The 17,205-nt window shown below is 29.3% G+C and overlaps 1 protein-coding gene across 1 annotated transcript in view; it reads right to left on the minus strand.

Annotated features, from left to right (window-relative positions):
- LOC115881322 (partitioning defective 3 homolog) overlaps positions 1-16,943 on the minus strand; it is a 51,195-nt gene extending 34,252 nt beyond the window's left edge. The window contains exon 1 of the mRNA XM_030898760.1: positions 16,737-16,943. Within this exon, the coding sequence (XP_030754620.1) occupies positions 16,737-16,856 (120 nt within the window). The 5' untranslated portion in view covers positions 16,857-16,943. The remainder of the gene's footprint in view (positions 1-16,736) is intronic.
- Between the last annotated feature and the right edge of the window lie 262 nt (positions 16,944-17,205).

Raw genomic sequence — 17,205 nt, forward strand, 5'->3', positions numbered from 1 at the left:
GCTGTGTCACACTACAAGCGCAATGTTTCAATACGAAAACATAAATCGTTCGCAAAGATAAGTAGATAGACCGTGCGTACTCACATAATATATAAAAAAAAATCGAATTTTATTTCTTTATTGTATCGACAAAAAATATGTAAAATTGTAAAATTTCCTAATATTTCATAAATTTCCGAAAGCTTCGAAAGTTTCCGAAAGTTTCTGCAACAATCAAAAATTTTAAATATTAACATCACTGGCGTTGGAAACATTGGAAATCTCGTGCAAATTTTGAACTAATAATACCGTAATCAAACATTACAAATAAACTGCATGATCGAAAAAAACGGCGTCCAGTCAGTTTGAATGACGATTGATGACATTCCCACATAATTTCCATATATAAAAATGACAGCGACCTTCATTTCATAGCCTATCGCTGACGCTGTTTTTATTATCATACGATATAAACAGACAAGCACATTACTTATATTACTATGGCCGTACCATGAGGTTGATGAGGCTCGAATTTGGGTCACCCTGTACACTTTACGTTATTTTCATCTAATAATAAAAGTAATAGTTGCTAAATAAATAGAAAACCAGGACTCAGGAGTGCACTAAAACGAAAATGTAGTGGCAACATTGTCATTGGTTGACTTTTTACTTTCATTTTAATACCTGCAACTAGGTACTCTCATTGTAATAATTGTCATTTTCAAATTTTCAATACTTACGCTTCACCGTGCAATATAGGAAAAATATGGAAAATTAAATTATTAAAATCGTAAAAATATACAAACAATAAAAAAAAAAATTAATCAAAATATTTTAGAATCATTACATATTAATTAGATATTGTGGTGTTTCTGAAAACAAATGAAATCTGGTGATTTCGAGCCAATAGCGGGTAGTTTGTTTTAATGTGCTGGTCAATTATTAGAGATATTGCAGATGGCAGGAAAATAATGTTTTTTTATTTTTATCTTGAAAACGAAAGAGATAGATTCACTTTATTGACAGGAAAACACTTCACAGGTATTTTTATTTTTTAAAATGAGTGGAGGTTTATTAACGAATGAAATAAACACATGAATGTTTTAATTTGATATATTTATTTTTTTTTTTTTTTTGGTTTATTTAAAAAATGATTTAGATTGAAATTAAAAATAAAATGTAAAGCTATCATACGTCAGACGTTTTTAGATTTCAAGAATCTAGTGATAATAACGATAATAATAATCGGGAACTAAATAATATTGAAACATCCTAAAGTAACAGCGGCCGACTAGATTTTTCCAAAAAAATTACAGCAGCCCACTAGATTCTTTTATCAGAAAATGCTTTTTGTCCCGATGTAATGCTTTATTTCTATTTTTTAATTTCAAATCGGTGAGTTTTATCAAAAATACACAAGAGATAAAAAAGTTTCAAACAAACTAAACTATCCAAATTTTTGCATGTGTTTGATAAGATTTTTCTTTAAATTTCTGCTAATAAGAATGATAGGCGTAGTTTATTTCAAATTCTTCCACTCATTTTAAAAAGTGAAAAATTCACTAGAAAGTGTGTGCTTACAATAAGTAATGCTTCCATAAAATTTCATTTTAGTCTGTCGTATTTCGTTTTCAAGATAAAAATAAAAACATTATTTTTCCGCCATCTTTGTACCACAATATCTCCCTAATGGTTGACTTGACCCAACGTTTATGAAGCTCGGGAAATCTACTCTTTATTTTGAACAAGAATCACCCCCGGGAAGTTTTCGCATTTGTTTTGAAACATCTGTATAGGATATTTGTAATATACAGGCCTTATACAGGGAAACATTTTTTGTCCATTATTATAGGTTTTAAAAGAAATTACGGGATTTCCATTTCCTGGCGCATTCACCACTTTGTCGAGAATTTATTTATTTCAATGAATCAACAAATTTTTTTAAGAAAAATATATTTTTTTAATTCAAATAAAATTATATCTGTATATTAATTTTAATATTAAAAAAAAAAAAAAAAAAAAAAAAAAAAAAAAAAAAAAAAAAAAAAAATATGAAAATTTAAATTAAATTTACCCTATGCATCGCCAAATCTGTCGATGTAATTTAAAGGTGGCTAACACGGAGAAAAAATTATATTTACAGCCATAAAATTAAATAACTTCTACGGCTTAATGTTATTGCGTAACTTCAAACAAATAAAGTTCCAAAAATAACTTTAAAATCTTTGTTTTAGTATTTTAAATTCTTTTACATCAATAATTTCTCAGTAATAGTATTAAAATAAAACTAAAATATAAATTTTTTATTTTACTTTTATTATCAGTAATTTTATCAGTACAGATTAACTGAAAACGCAAAAAATGAAATTAGGTGGGTCAAGTGTACACATTAACGCAATATGACAATTTTATTTAGTATTAAGCACTTTAGACTTAAATTATGAAAATAATTCTTAAAATTAGAAAAAAACAATGTGCCTATATTTTTTTTTATACGCATCATAGGAAACCTGACATAGTATATTTTAAATGTAATTGTGTGATTACATGGATAGAAAAAAAAAATAGATAGAAGTTTATTTTAAAGAAACATGATATTTTTGATATGCCACCTACTTTTAAAATCAATACATACAGTATGTCCACAGTCCTTCTTTACAAGAGGAAAAAAAAATGTTTTATTATTGACATTTTCAGAAAATGCATTCCTCATAAAAAAAAAAAAATTTGCTTATTCTAAAATGGTTAATCCTGTTTATACTTTCCAAATTCCATACCGTTTTAGAGAAAATCAGAAAAATATGAAAATATGGTGGAATTCAAAGAATATACCTAGCTAGAAAAAGAATGAAAAGCCATACTGAAAAATAATCCTAGAGAAGTGGCGCCATCTATAGAGTAGGGCTTGTTTTAAATGGATCGAAGCGCGTGCTTTTAAATGAGCGTATTTATTGAATTTTACTCTTAAAATAATTAATTTGATTATTAAATCTTATTTTTTTTACACAAACTAACAATACTAATAACAACTAATAACAGACACAGATGTGTGAAAAAAATAAGATTTGTCAATACACTTATACAATTAAATAAAAAGAAAGCCGAACATGTGTAAATATTATTTATTATTTTAAAGTTTTTATTTATAAGTCAAATATTTAAACATCGCTTATTATAATAAAACAAGACCAACGTAATACGCCCAAAAGTTTTGTAAATTGAGTAAATGTAAATAGGTACTTAAATGGGATGGAAAATAAAAAGACTTACATTATATTTTTAGGCCACAAACAAAAGGAAATGTCTTGATAATTTTATGATTGGCGCTATGACCATTATGACAACGACAAGAGCTTTGAGAATTTGACAACAGTATGACAATGGCCTTTGGAAACTATGGAAACTACAAAAATTCTGATTTAACGCCATCTGGCAATAACTAGTAGCAACTTCTTAACCTAAAAATTAATTGCACTACCTTTAATGGCCATATGCCCATCATAAAACATTCCGCTTTAGAACTTCATCTGTCATGTTAAGAAATGAAAGTAAATAATAAAGCGCCTCTCGTGTTTGTTCGCACTCTAAAAATTTCAATTAATGCCTGTATATATTTTTTAAATTTAAATTTTTTTAATTGTAAAGTAATATATTACATTTAAATGGAATATATTACATTGCAATTATGTCAATTACAGGATTACAGGCTTGTTTTCTAACATTTTTTAAATAAAACGAATTGATAAATTTCAATATGTATATTTGTCGTAAGTATGAAAAAAGTAAAATATAAAATGGACAAACGCTTACTTACATTGCAATAAAACTTCCACTTTTGGTTTTGCAATCCAAACGCAATATTTCTATTTCACAAATAAAAATATCTAATAACATTAAAATCACTGAAACTTCCGCGGCTGACAACGAAAACTGAAAAATATAACGGCACTTTTTGTTTTGGACCTGCATATCAACATTACGAGAACAACATTAAAAAAACATTTATACACTCACAAAATACAACAAAGTCTAATAATATAGTTTGAAAACAATGAATATTGAAATTAAATTGAAAAAGTTAAGCGTGACCCCTTGTGTCAAAATTAGATGATTAAATTTTCGCAATTTTTACACCATTTGATGACTGGTGGCGCCTCTAGTGTTTGTTCGGGCGGTTGGTCTCATTTTACTCCCACTTATGGCCATTAAAGAAAAAGTTCTAAAGGGGGATGTTTTGTGATGGCTATAAGCGGGAGTAAAAGACCAACCGCCCGAACAAACACTAGAGGCGCCACCGGTCATCAAATGGTATAAAAATTGCGAAAATTTAATCATCTAATTTTGACACAAGGGGTCGCCGCTTAACTTTTTCAATTTTAATTCAATATTCATTGTTTTCAAACTATATTATTAGACTTTTTGTTATTTGTGAATGTATAAACGTTCTCTTAAGTATAAAGTTGCATTATAGTAATTTAAATTATATTACATACATATTTAAGATTCAAATATTATGACATATATGTCAGTTGCCGTCTAAAATGTCATCTTGATAACAAAGTTAGTTATTGTCAAGAAATAAAAAAACTATGTTAAAATATTAAAATTTACAAGTTATAATTAGATATTTTATATTATTTCAACAACAAACACATAATAGTACAGCGTAATGTTGATATGCAGGTCCAAAACAAAAAGTGTCGTTATATTTTTCAGTTTTCGTTGTCAGCCGCGGAAATTTCAGTGATTTTAGTGTTGTGGGATAATTTTATTTGTGAAATATTGCGTTTGGATTGCAAAACTAAAAGTGGAAGTTTTATTGCAATGTAAGTAAGCGTTTGTCCATTTCATATTTTACTTTTTTCATACCGACGACAAATATACATATATTGAAATTTTATAATTCGTTTTATTTAAAAAATGTTAGAAAACAAATTTGAAATCCTGTAATTGACATAATTGTTATGTAATATTCCATTTAAATGTAATATATTACTTTACAATTAAAAAAATGTAAATCTAAAAAATATATTAAAAATACCTATATACAGGCATTAATTGAAATTTTTTGAGTACGAACAAACACGAGAGGCGCTTTATTATTTACTTTCATTTCTTAACACGACAGACGAAGTTCTAAAGGGGGATGTTTTGTGATTTATAGTTCGTTTATTTCATTAAAAAACTGTTTATATATTTGTTAAAGGGAAAAAATTAATATGATTCCAGTATTCAAACTACATTAATTGACTGTTTGCGTTGACTGTAATAATTGCTCCAAATACTAAAAAACTGAATTTTGTATGTGTTTTAGACAGTTATTTATAACAGAGACATTCATTTTCATAACTTATTATTGTATTGATTTCTGATTCAAATCCTCATTTATTTAGAATAATTTATTAACTAACACAGTTAAGTTCCTATGTAATTAATTAATATTTGGGCGGAAATATTAGTGGTACATAATATAATATATGGTATACTCTTTATAAAGATTTAAATAGTTTTATTTTTGTATTATTTTTATTATTGCAACACAATAACTGATCAATAAACAGACTTCAGTAAATATTTAGTATTAAAAACTTTGATACCCTTGGAGAAATGAAGCCTTAAAATTTTTACTGCAATTTCACAAAACTGCAAATATTTCAAAAAAGGTAAGGTTTAAGTATGATAAACCTTAATCAAATTAACCTTTATTTTAATCGTAGAAACTAAAAATGTAATAATATACACGGTGTTCCATTTAAAAAATACAACTTTGATATTTTTTATATTTATTATACGTCTTGCTTATTGTATGACCGATACAATATTTCTTTCAATTATTCCGATGTCGTAAGAGACAGGTGGGTGAAAATAATGAAAAAAGAGAAAGAAGTTATATCTCTATCACCTACACTCTTTGGCCAACCACCCAGTGGTTTTTTTTTGTGCGAAACTGAACAAAACTAAGGTCATTCAGAATCTGCAAACAGCCTCGAAACGCGAATGTTTTTTTTTTTGTTAATAATAATCGACAATTGTTAATGCTTTGACGGATAAACAATAATAATGTAGATTTAATTTAGCTTTAGATTTGCCGAACGGTACTTTTCAGTCCGATTACTTTTATACAGGATATCCCAGAAATAAGTGCAAGTATTTTAACATACATGAGTTTTTGCGAAAAAAAAATGTTGAAAATTTGATATTTTTGGTAATTGTTTGTTTTTTTTTGGCTGATTATTGACTGCTGCGGTGGCTCTCAAAATGTTGCGAGTATTTTTAAGACAAATAAAAAAAAAAAAAAAACAAGACAAAACATGTTTCTTCTGGCCAGACCTACGACGCCCTTAAAATACTTGCACTTATTTCTGGGACACCCTGTATAATATTTCGGAAGTAATCGGATTCTTTTAGATTTTGAAACATGTCCTTTGTAGGATTTAGCAAGGAGCAACTTGCCTCTGATTTAAGCCACACTGTATATAGCATATAGATTCAAAAAACAAGGGTGAGAGGTTAATAAATCAATGAAACAAATAAAAAAATCAAATAATGGACAGGAAACTATAAAGAGCCCTTCTTGGGTTCCAGTAATATCCTTAGACACCAGGGCCATTGTTCCTTGATTTCGTTCCCATGTCTAAATTTAAAACAGATGTTAGATATACACAGAAGAAAGGCATTCGCGGGAAAAAAAATCGTAGGTACTTAAGGATAAAATGACCGTAAAAGGACTGTAAAGGACCTGTCAAATGAAATTGAAGAGGTCAGTATGCCATTAGTACCTACTCGTATTTCCAGCTAGATATTCTAACGAATTTATATCCTTATTATGGGCTTCATATTACTTCTAGCTGTTTTGTGTGTCTTTTTCTGTAAGCATGCATAAACGGTTATTCTAACAACATTCCACAGATAATAATTCTGAAGAAACTGTAACACTTTACTGTTAAAAGTTTTTAATGATTCTTGTAAAATTTTAGCTTCTGGAGGTATATACTGTAATGCACTAAAATTTGTATTTTAACATGAGAGGTGTCTCAAAAAAATTGCAACGACAAATGGCGGCAAAAATACGAAGAAATATCCACTCTTTTCTGTCCTACGACAAGTGGTTTTAGGGTTGGTCGTAAAACAGCGTCTTGCATTTTTTCGACTCACTCTAGCATGACATCTTGATGATTCCCTACACCTGTTTCCTCTATGTGGCTACCTGCGTATCTCCGCGTCTCGACCCATGGCAAAAAAGAAAGGTTGAAGTGTACCATCGCCACTAGCACAAACCGTCTGTAGAGTCTCGTACTACAGGGTGTTTTTTAATAACGTCCTAGCCACCTTCGGTCAAATAATACAGTGTTGTTCACCACATACGACACGGAGTATTGTAGAAGCAAACGATTAGATTTTTTACAAATTGTAAGTTTGGGTCGTTGAAGGACTATTAAAGCTACAATTTAAAAATATTTTACAAAGATACAGAGTGTCCCAAATAAGTAAAAAATATTATAGTTGCATTTTTTTAAATAGAACAGCCTGTATATTATTCTATTTTTGGATTCTACGATTGAAATAAAGGTAGAATTTGATTAAGGTTTATCACACTTAAACCTTACCGTTTTGAAATATTTTCAATTTTATGAAATTGCAGAAAAATTTAAGGCTTTTATTTCTCCAAGGGTATAAAAGTTTTTAATACTAAATATTTACCGAAGATTATTTATTGGTCATATATTGTGTTGCAATTATAAAAATTTTACGACCTAATACAGAGTGTCCAAAATTTTTATTAAATAATTACTAGCTTTAAACTGCCATACCTTGTTTAATTTAAATGGAACACCCTATATATTTTACGTGAATCAGATGCACAATGTAATTGTCTATCAAATTGTATTGTTCCATTTTTTACCCATCTCTTCAAGTTTTCATAGAAAATGCATTTTCTTATAGTTTAGAACCTCATTTATCACTATACCTATGGAATATTGACATTTTAGCTTATTTTTAAAGATGTAACAAATTTTCAAAGGGTACATATACTAATATTGTTGATATAGTTCGCTTATTTAATTAAAGAATAAAAAAAAAACTATTTAAATATTTTTTTGTTAAAGAGGACCAATTAATATGATCCCAGTATTCAAACCACATTTAATTGACTGTTTACGTTGTAGTAATAATTGTTCCAAATACTAAAAACTGAATTTTGTGTGTGTATTACACAGTGGAGGTAAAAAAGTAACACCTTTTATAAATTTTATTTTCATTTATTGACGAATGCTTATTTATAAAAACAGAGATATTCATTTTTCATAACTTATTATTATATTGATTTCTGAGCCAAATCCACATTTATTTAGAATAATTTATTAATTAAAACAATTTAAAAGTATGTAATTAACTAATTTTTTGGTAGGAAATAATGGTGTGGTATATTTAATTGGTATACTTTTACAAAGATTTAAATAGTTTTTGTATGCCAATGGGCATGCAATATTTACCACCTGTACATTTTGTACATATTATGGTGCTATAAAAAAATCTGAAATGTCAATATTCCATGGGTATAGTGATAAATGAGGTCTAAATTATAACAAAATGCAATTTCTACGAAAACTTGAAGAGAATGGGTAATAAATGGTATAATACAATTTGATAGACAATTACATTGTGCATCTGATTCACGTAAAATATATAGGGTGTTCAACGGAAATCAACAATTTTTTTCATAATATATAAACTGACTGGATGGTGAACAAAAAACTACTGGACCAAACTGATTGATTTGTCGGTCTTCCTAACGTACAGGGTATCCTTACATATCGAATTTCGACAGTTTTTTTGTGAATTTTATATCCTGGGCAGCACTTTTCAGAAGTGGAGTGGTTTCACGTTTTCAGGCTCTGTAACAATCGAGAAATTTGATCTCTGCTTCTACAAAAATCGTTTTTTTTTGTTGTATCGCCATGGTTGTCGATATTAATACTGAGAATTTGAGCCAATGGGCAATGGATGATGTTGACCACATTTTTTCTTTTAGCCTCTTGTTTGTTTGTATGACTTTTTGAGCCAAGCAGAATTGCAAACCTCCAGGTTTAATTAGTTTTAAATATATGTATTTTTAAGTAGAGACAATTCAGTTCATTCATTATTGTTATAATACCCTCGATAATAATTGTATAATTCTTCGTATAATTGAGAAAAAAATGGCGTCAAAGACTATCAATCCATGAAAAATTTAGCGAGGAGATTAAAAAAGGATAGAACGTTTCGAGATATTCAAATCTATTTTCAAAAAAATATTTTTTCCTATAAAAATTTTTAAACTACACCATTTAAAAATAATTTTTGCTCATTATAAAAATAAATTACACCCTTCTTAAAGCCAACTGGCAGTAAGCGATAAAATAAAGAACAGTACGGGGCCAATAAATGACGTCTAGGGCTCGACCTCCTCAAAATTACCATCGATTGTCATTCCTCAGCCGTCTTTGACGTCGTTTTTTTTCGATCGCATAGTACATTAAACATGACAAATTAATCATTTTAGCAGATGATTAAAACCTAAATAAAAACACTAAAATACTAAACAAATAGAAAAAAAAAACATAGTTTGCTCTCTTTTATTGCCATATAAGGGGAAATTTTCAAATCTATTTTAATTTTAAACAGGATTAGATATATTTATATTAGAAATATAAGGTTGGATATTGTAATTTGATCATTTAAATTCAAATTTATTCATCTAAATCATCCATCTGGTCCTGCAAAACTTGCAAATCTAGATTTTTTCTTCATTAAGCGCCATATAAATTTATTATTTTCCTGTTCCAAAATAAAAAGAAAGTTAAACTTCTGTTTTGGCTTTGAAATGAATCGGATTGAATTGAATTTGCATTCTTTTGAAGGCCTAAAAAAATAGTGGGTTTAGCAAAGCGAATATTCGTGTTGTTTTTGAATTTCGCAATTCAGGTACATTATTCTATTGAAATGATGTGAGATATGCATTCATTTCTTAACAAATAACCTTCATTTTTAGTTTTTAGTAAGTATATATTTTTAGGTGGTATCCAATAATGATGTGAGGTATTTTGAGGAAATATTGATTTGGTTTGGTGTTCTAGCTACGATCTTGTAAGTTGTTCATGAAGTTTTATCATAAATTTCTTTCTTGTTATAGGTTTACTTCCGTTATTTTTAGGTTGTGGTTAAAAATAATAAATCATTTATACACCCCATGTTCATTATGCCATAAAATGCACATAGAAACCATTCTTTTCTTCAATTTCTGAGCCGGTATGTATACCGCCAATCATCTGATGACTGATGAAAAATAATCGTGCACCTAACCTTTAGGCCCTGTTAAATAGTCATATAGGAATATTTTCACTAGCTATAGGTATCTTTTTAGTCTGTTTAAACTTTATATTAAATCAATATTTCCTGACGATTGGGTTATATCACGAACTATTTTCAGCATTGTTATAAAAAGATTACGTCTATAGAAAAGGCTTATAACGATGATAATAAAATAATTATCTTTTTATTGAGATTATAAGATTAAAATAAGACTACTTATTATGTTGTAGAAAACGTTACAATTTTCAACCGAGACACAGGTTTCACGTGGGTTGTTCTATTTAATTTTATTGAGATTATCATTATTTATAGAAATACTGAAATCAATTGTAAAGACCCAGTGTCCCGTTTAAACTAGTAGTGGGAACTATCGAATGAATACTATCGAAACATTCGATAGTTGCAATTCATTCGAATAATTCGATAGCTAGTAAAAAAACATTCGTTGAAAACTATTCGAATAAAAATTATCGAATAGATGCGTCATCTGCCTTGAAATATTGTATTCTAGTAATTCGGCAGCAAAACCATTCATTTATAAAATTCATTCATTTATGAAATTCATTTATTCGTCAGTGGATCGATTATAATAAAAATTAACGGTCAGCGGTCGGTGGCAATGCTATGAAAAGAAGCCGGCATCTTTGATTTTTGCGGAGTCATATAAAGATAAGGACACATTATTTTTTATTGAGGTGCTAGTATTTACCTTAGTAAGGCATTTATGGCAGAAAATACATTATGAAGGGCGCTGTTGCCATATATTGGTATTAGTTGATATTAGCAAAGAATATTATTGTTTGGCTTTAGTTAGTTAGGGATAGTATGTCTATATATTTTCAATATTTTGCATTTTTATTAATATCTCTGTTGTTACACTGCAATAATACTTGTTATTTTGGATGTAGGAAAAGTATTTTTAATGTTTTTTAAGCAAAGACTGGTTTAATAAAAATAATAATAACAGTAATAATTTGTTATACCTATTAACAACAAAATTTAAAATAATTTAATATAAACATTTTTTTTTTACGTAGTAGCAAAATATAAACAACAAATTAGATGTCAAAATTATTTATATTAGATCCTATTTAAAAATAATATAGTCTTTAAATTTTTTGTGTGACAACGTTAGTTTATTAAATAATAATAATTACAGAACTAATTTGTTATAGTAACAACAAACTTTTAAAATCATGAAATATAAACATTTATTAATTTTTCTAAGCATGCAGTGTAATGGAAGGAAAATATAAATAAAAAAATTAGAAATCAAAATTATTTATATTAGGTACTTTATATTACTATTTAAAAATAATATTTACTTTTACTGGCATTTACTTTAAAAATAAATGAAATATTTCTTCGCAAAAAACTACACGTAAGAGAATTAGCATAAACAAAATACAAACATCGTTAACTTTTTTTTTAAATTGGCACGTGTAAAACTTTCAATTTAATTTTCTCACCTGTAATCGAAAGATTAATATATTTAACAGAAATTGATATTTTAAAATATAATTCTAACTAGCTTGACAAACAATGTCTTCTCCCCGCTGAAATCAACAATCTCTGACATTCAACTGTTTCCCAAAGCCTACTACTCCGCTACTCGCAAACATCAGCGGACACGGGGTGCAGGCACGGCGTGAAAATGACTGCCTATCATAAGGATCATAGGCGTCGATAACACACCCCATAGTTTGAGTTCGATAACCATTTACTTAACCACATTACTTAAATATGATTATTAAGTTCAACTAATTCATATTATTTAAATATCTAAAATACAAATATGTATTTTTAAAATTAATTCTAAGTTCATCTCATCTCTCTTAAAGGTACTACTTCTCAAAATTTCCCATTAAAAATAGACCATATATACCATATAAAATAAAATAATTGAAAGATCGGGCTACGGAAAATCACACAAATTTTCGGAAAAATTTTGACACACACACACATAATCGTCAATTACTAAAAACTACTATTTTAGTATTTTAAATATTTTAATAAACCCAAAATTGGTACAAGTATTTATAAGATGAAGTTATAAAATTTGGAAGAACTAATGCCACTGACGCACACAAAAAATCAAACGAATACTAAATTTCATTTATCAAAAGCATTCGATAGTCGTGGCTCAACGATAACCATTTAGTGGCACGGCGAGGTTGTCACATATGCTTTAGTATACAAATAAATGAATGATTTTATTCGAATAAAACCATTCGATAGTTGAAATCATTCATTCGGTAACTATTCGATAGTCTAATTCATTCGATAGTTCCCATCGCTAGCAAATTTCTCGCGCCCGCTGTGTATATTTGAGACAAATTGCATTATCTTTTGAGTAATTTAGCTATATGTGTGGTTGGCCAAGCCTAATGGACATATTTCCAACAGTTAGTCATGTGTAGATAGATATACTATTTCATTAAAAAATATTTAGTAACAGTTTTGTGATAAAATATCATTAACCTTTGTGTTAAATGTTTTAATATTACATTGCACTGTGTGAGAATTTCGTAATAAATGTTTATACAATACAATTATTCAGTTTAAAAGAAATTTAAAAATGTTGTTCGTTTTTAATTAATTTCATACGGCTCTGTTTTTTTTTAAATACTCATTTTGATCAAAGTAATCAATGAAAAAAATAATAAAATAATACCAAAGTATTGTCAAGGTGTATTACTGGTTGCATAACTGCATACTGCTAAAATCGCAACGTGCATTGAGGAACCTGGCGCATTCGCCAGAAAGTAAAGACAATTATAGAATTCTTTAGAAAAATCTAGAAACAACCGCCAGGGGGTATATAAGGCCCGCGCTTTGACAGTTGGACAAGTTTAAAGTTTGAAGTTTGAAGTCTAAGTCTGAAGTTTGGAAATACCGCGAAATACCGTTAGAGTAATACTAGTTGCATAAGTGTGTTGTAAATAGTATAAGTTGTGTGTACAGAGTGAAACAAATAAATTCGTTAAGTATTTTATCGTGAGTTTAAATAGTGGACCCACGGAATCCGTAACAGTATGTAGGTTGATTCATGTTCAAAAATTAAATAATGCATTTTCTTAAAGTATTAAAGAAAATATGTATAACAAAGCAAATAAAATAAAAAAATAATATCACGGTGTCCTTCCATTAAAAGAACATAAGTTTGGGTCATATTTCGAAAATGACAGCTCCCAACAAAATCCTAGTTACGCCACTGGATTCTACATGAAAAAAACTCTACGTAATTCAGATTAGTTATAAGACAACTGAGATACGAGGAGAGTCGAATACAACATTCTCAAATTCCCTTGTATTTCAGGAACTAAGGGGGCTAGAAGAAATATGTGATGTGAAAACCGCATCTTTTTTATCTCTACTCATATACGAGAAATCCCATAAAACAAACAATGAAAATGGGACACCCTGTAGGTACATCTTTTTTAATACTATTAAATGGTATTATATATGTATTACAATGCGTATATAACTTGAACCCAGAGCTATGGTCAAATCCATCTTCAACAGTTCTTTCACAATCACGTCGAAATCAAATCCCCCTAACGTGGGAAATTAAAATTACATGACTCATTATCCTAAGCCTTATCTGTTAGCCTTGAAAATCCGCCTCTTTTTTCGGTTCGCGTAATATGGTCTTGATTTCCGTTCATTTTTTTATTATGAATTGTTTATTTAATGCTAATATTTTAATTCTAAATAATAATATTAATTTCAACTGGTTTTTATTTATTTAGAGACTTAAAATCGAAACAGGTATAATTTTAATAATCACCTACCTGGGGAAATTTTTAATTTTTAATTAATGTGTCCTTATTTCCTAATAAAATATACTTAGCTACGAGCGTATCTACCATACGATCGAAAAAAACGGTGTCAAAGACGGCAAAGTCAACAATCGATGATAATTTTGGCGAGGTTAAGCTCTAGACGTCTTTTAATTGGGTATTTCTTAATGACGCTTACTGCCAGCTGTCCTTAAGAAGGTTGTAAGCATGTTGTAAGTTATTTTTATATTGAGTAAAAGTTTTTAAATGGTGTAGTTTGAAATTTCGAAAAAAATATATTTTTTGGAAATACGCAGCCGTCTTTGACGCCGTTTTTTTCGATCATACAGTATAATAGGCAATAAATGTTAATAATCAGAATTGAGTAGAGCTTATGATTGTAAAAAGAATAAAATATACAGGGTGTTTCTTGGAAGTCATACAATTATGCTACTACTAAATAATAAGTTTTTTCTTCTGGGTAAGAAATGTGTGCACGTGTATATATTAACTATACTAATACAAACCGCATTGTCTACGCTTTTCCTTATTGAAATAAAAAAACACGCCATTATTAAGCCTAATTCACATGTAAGTGCGTGCGTTTTGTCTTTGTCCATTGTCTTGTGGCGGATTGAATCATACTTGACGTACTTGTACCCGACATTTACTTGTTCGTATCCTAAGTAATTTTTTTTGTTGTTTAAATAGAACGAGATTTGTTTATTAAATTCAATTTATCTAATGTTTTATGTAAAATTAAAAAACAAAGCAGATTACTGGGGTATTAGATTATTAGAATATATTTTATTTCTTGGTCTTGGTTATACTCAGTCATAAATAGAATCATAACTTCCTTAGGACATTATTAACAAGAATTAAGATGCCATAATTCCCTCTTCCTTTTATAGGTAACAACCATGGAACCATGATATACAATAGAGATTTTGAGTAATAATATAAAATGAAAATGGACACTCATCTAACTACTCAAACTGAACTTGAATTGATAGCAACTACAATACAATAGTAACACCTTTATAATTCGCTTGATATACATATAAATATTTTTTCTCTGGGCTATAATTTTAACATTCTTGTGTCATTATTTTTGGTCTCACCGGATATGGCAAATTATAATTGCTGTGTTATTTGTTCTTTAACAAAAAGAAAAAAACTCAAGGTTGGTATTCTGGGAAACCTTAAAAATGCTCTTCTCTTCTCTTCATTGATTGGTGTCCGATTACTACTGTTTTTTTTTCAGAATTATACTCTGACCATAATAATATATGTATGAATTTGATACTCGTGTAAAATATTCTCTTCATTTTTATGCTACGCTTGGGATTTCGTTTCAAAATTCAACATTCTCATAACAAACAGTGGCGAAGCTTCCACTGATGCGGGTGATGCATCGCATCCCTTCAAAATATTGTAATACATTTTTATTTAAAAAAAGTCACTGATATCTCCTGTTATAAATTAAAATTCGCAATAAATTTATTGAAATAATTGACATATTCGCATATGGTTTATTTAAAATTGTAACATGCGGTTCATAACAACAATTTGGCTTGAAATACCAAGTGTATGGTACCAAATTATTCATAAAAAAATGCTTTTTCTAAATATGTTAATGAGCCACCCTTGTTTAAACAAAAATGTCAAATGACATGTCATTCTATTCAGAGTGTCATTTTCTATCGAATAAAGTAGAAACATACCGAGGGTGCCATTTAAAAATCAAAAATTGTTATCATTTCCGGTGAAACAGGAAGTGATAAAAAACAATTGAATACGTTAATCAATCCTATTGTATGTATGTCATATACTAACATACCAAATCTCGTTTTTTTATCTGAAAAAATAAAAAAGTTATAGGGGGTGAGCCACTGTTGAGAAGCACCGGGTATATTTATCTTAAAACTGAGTACCATCATTGGATATCAATGGAGTTTATTGTAAGTACGTAGGTATGTAAATTAAAACCGATGGTATGCCATTGGTATTCCAGGCGTGTTCCACCCCCGTAAAAATATAGTACCGAGAAAAGAACACAGCGAGCAACCATCGAACAAAAGCTTCACCTTTTTTATCCTTTCGTCAAGAATTAATACTTTTATACGACAGCAGAATGAAATTGCTCATATCGAATTCACTCCATGACTAATAGAATACCATGTAAAACATGGTAGACGTCATACCTTGAATTTCGATGAACTGTGAGACGAAAAAACGTGAATTCTTTGAATGATTACACTCTTCAAGTAATATGAACAATCCTGAACATTATTTAATACTCTTAAACTAATCTTAGGGCACTGTTTCTTATAAAAGAGCTGTATTATAATACAAACACTTATATTTTAATAATTTTGAGCCTCTTTGAATCACGAAAGCCTTTTAGAATAACTCGTTATCTTGATTTAAAATCCAACAGCTTTGCATAATGTCAAAGCCTATTCAAACGTAAATATTTCCCTATTGCATCAAGCCGGTAAATTGTTTGGTAATTAACTATTTCAGGTCGTTTTAGAGCTTGTAATTGAACGTTTTTCAACAGAAAAAAGTAAACAATCATCATTCTAACCTAACTATGCTGACAATACAAACAAAACTTACCTTTCCCGTTGCCTTCTTATAGCGTAGCGTGGCCTCCCTGATCAGATCCTTAACCAGAATATCACCTCTTCCACAGGGAACTACAACGCGGATATTCCCGAAGCACACCGTTACCTTCATTTTCGAAATACCAGCGAAATTTTATTAAAATCCTCGCGTTTTTTAAACTCCGTACAGTTGGGACGCCATGCTGCACCGCACAGGTAAAACAAATTTTAACAACCACCTGTCAAGCAACGGAGTTATCCGATTGGAGGAAATTGTTCGACGGCGGGCGTCGCGGTTTCCACACACACCAAAGCCTGTTCACACTTCAAAATCAAAACAATGCGAGGGAGCCGAATTTGCACAATGCTTTCACTCTCTGGACATTTTACGGACTGAAAAAATTTCAAACGAGTTTTTTCCCCCACTTTTCGCACCTGAGCGCGCCGCCAATCGCCGACGGCGGTTTGAAAGGGATCGGAAT

This window comes from Sitophilus oryzae, unplaced genomic scaffold (assembly GCF_002938485.1).
Source record: "Sitophilus oryzae breed Bouriz unplaced genomic scaffold, Soryzae_2.0 scaffold_1109_pilon_pilon, whole genome shotgun sequence".
Taxonomy (NCBI): domain Eukaryota; kingdom Metazoa; phylum Arthropoda; class Insecta; order Coleoptera; family Curculionidae; genus Sitophilus; species Sitophilus oryzae.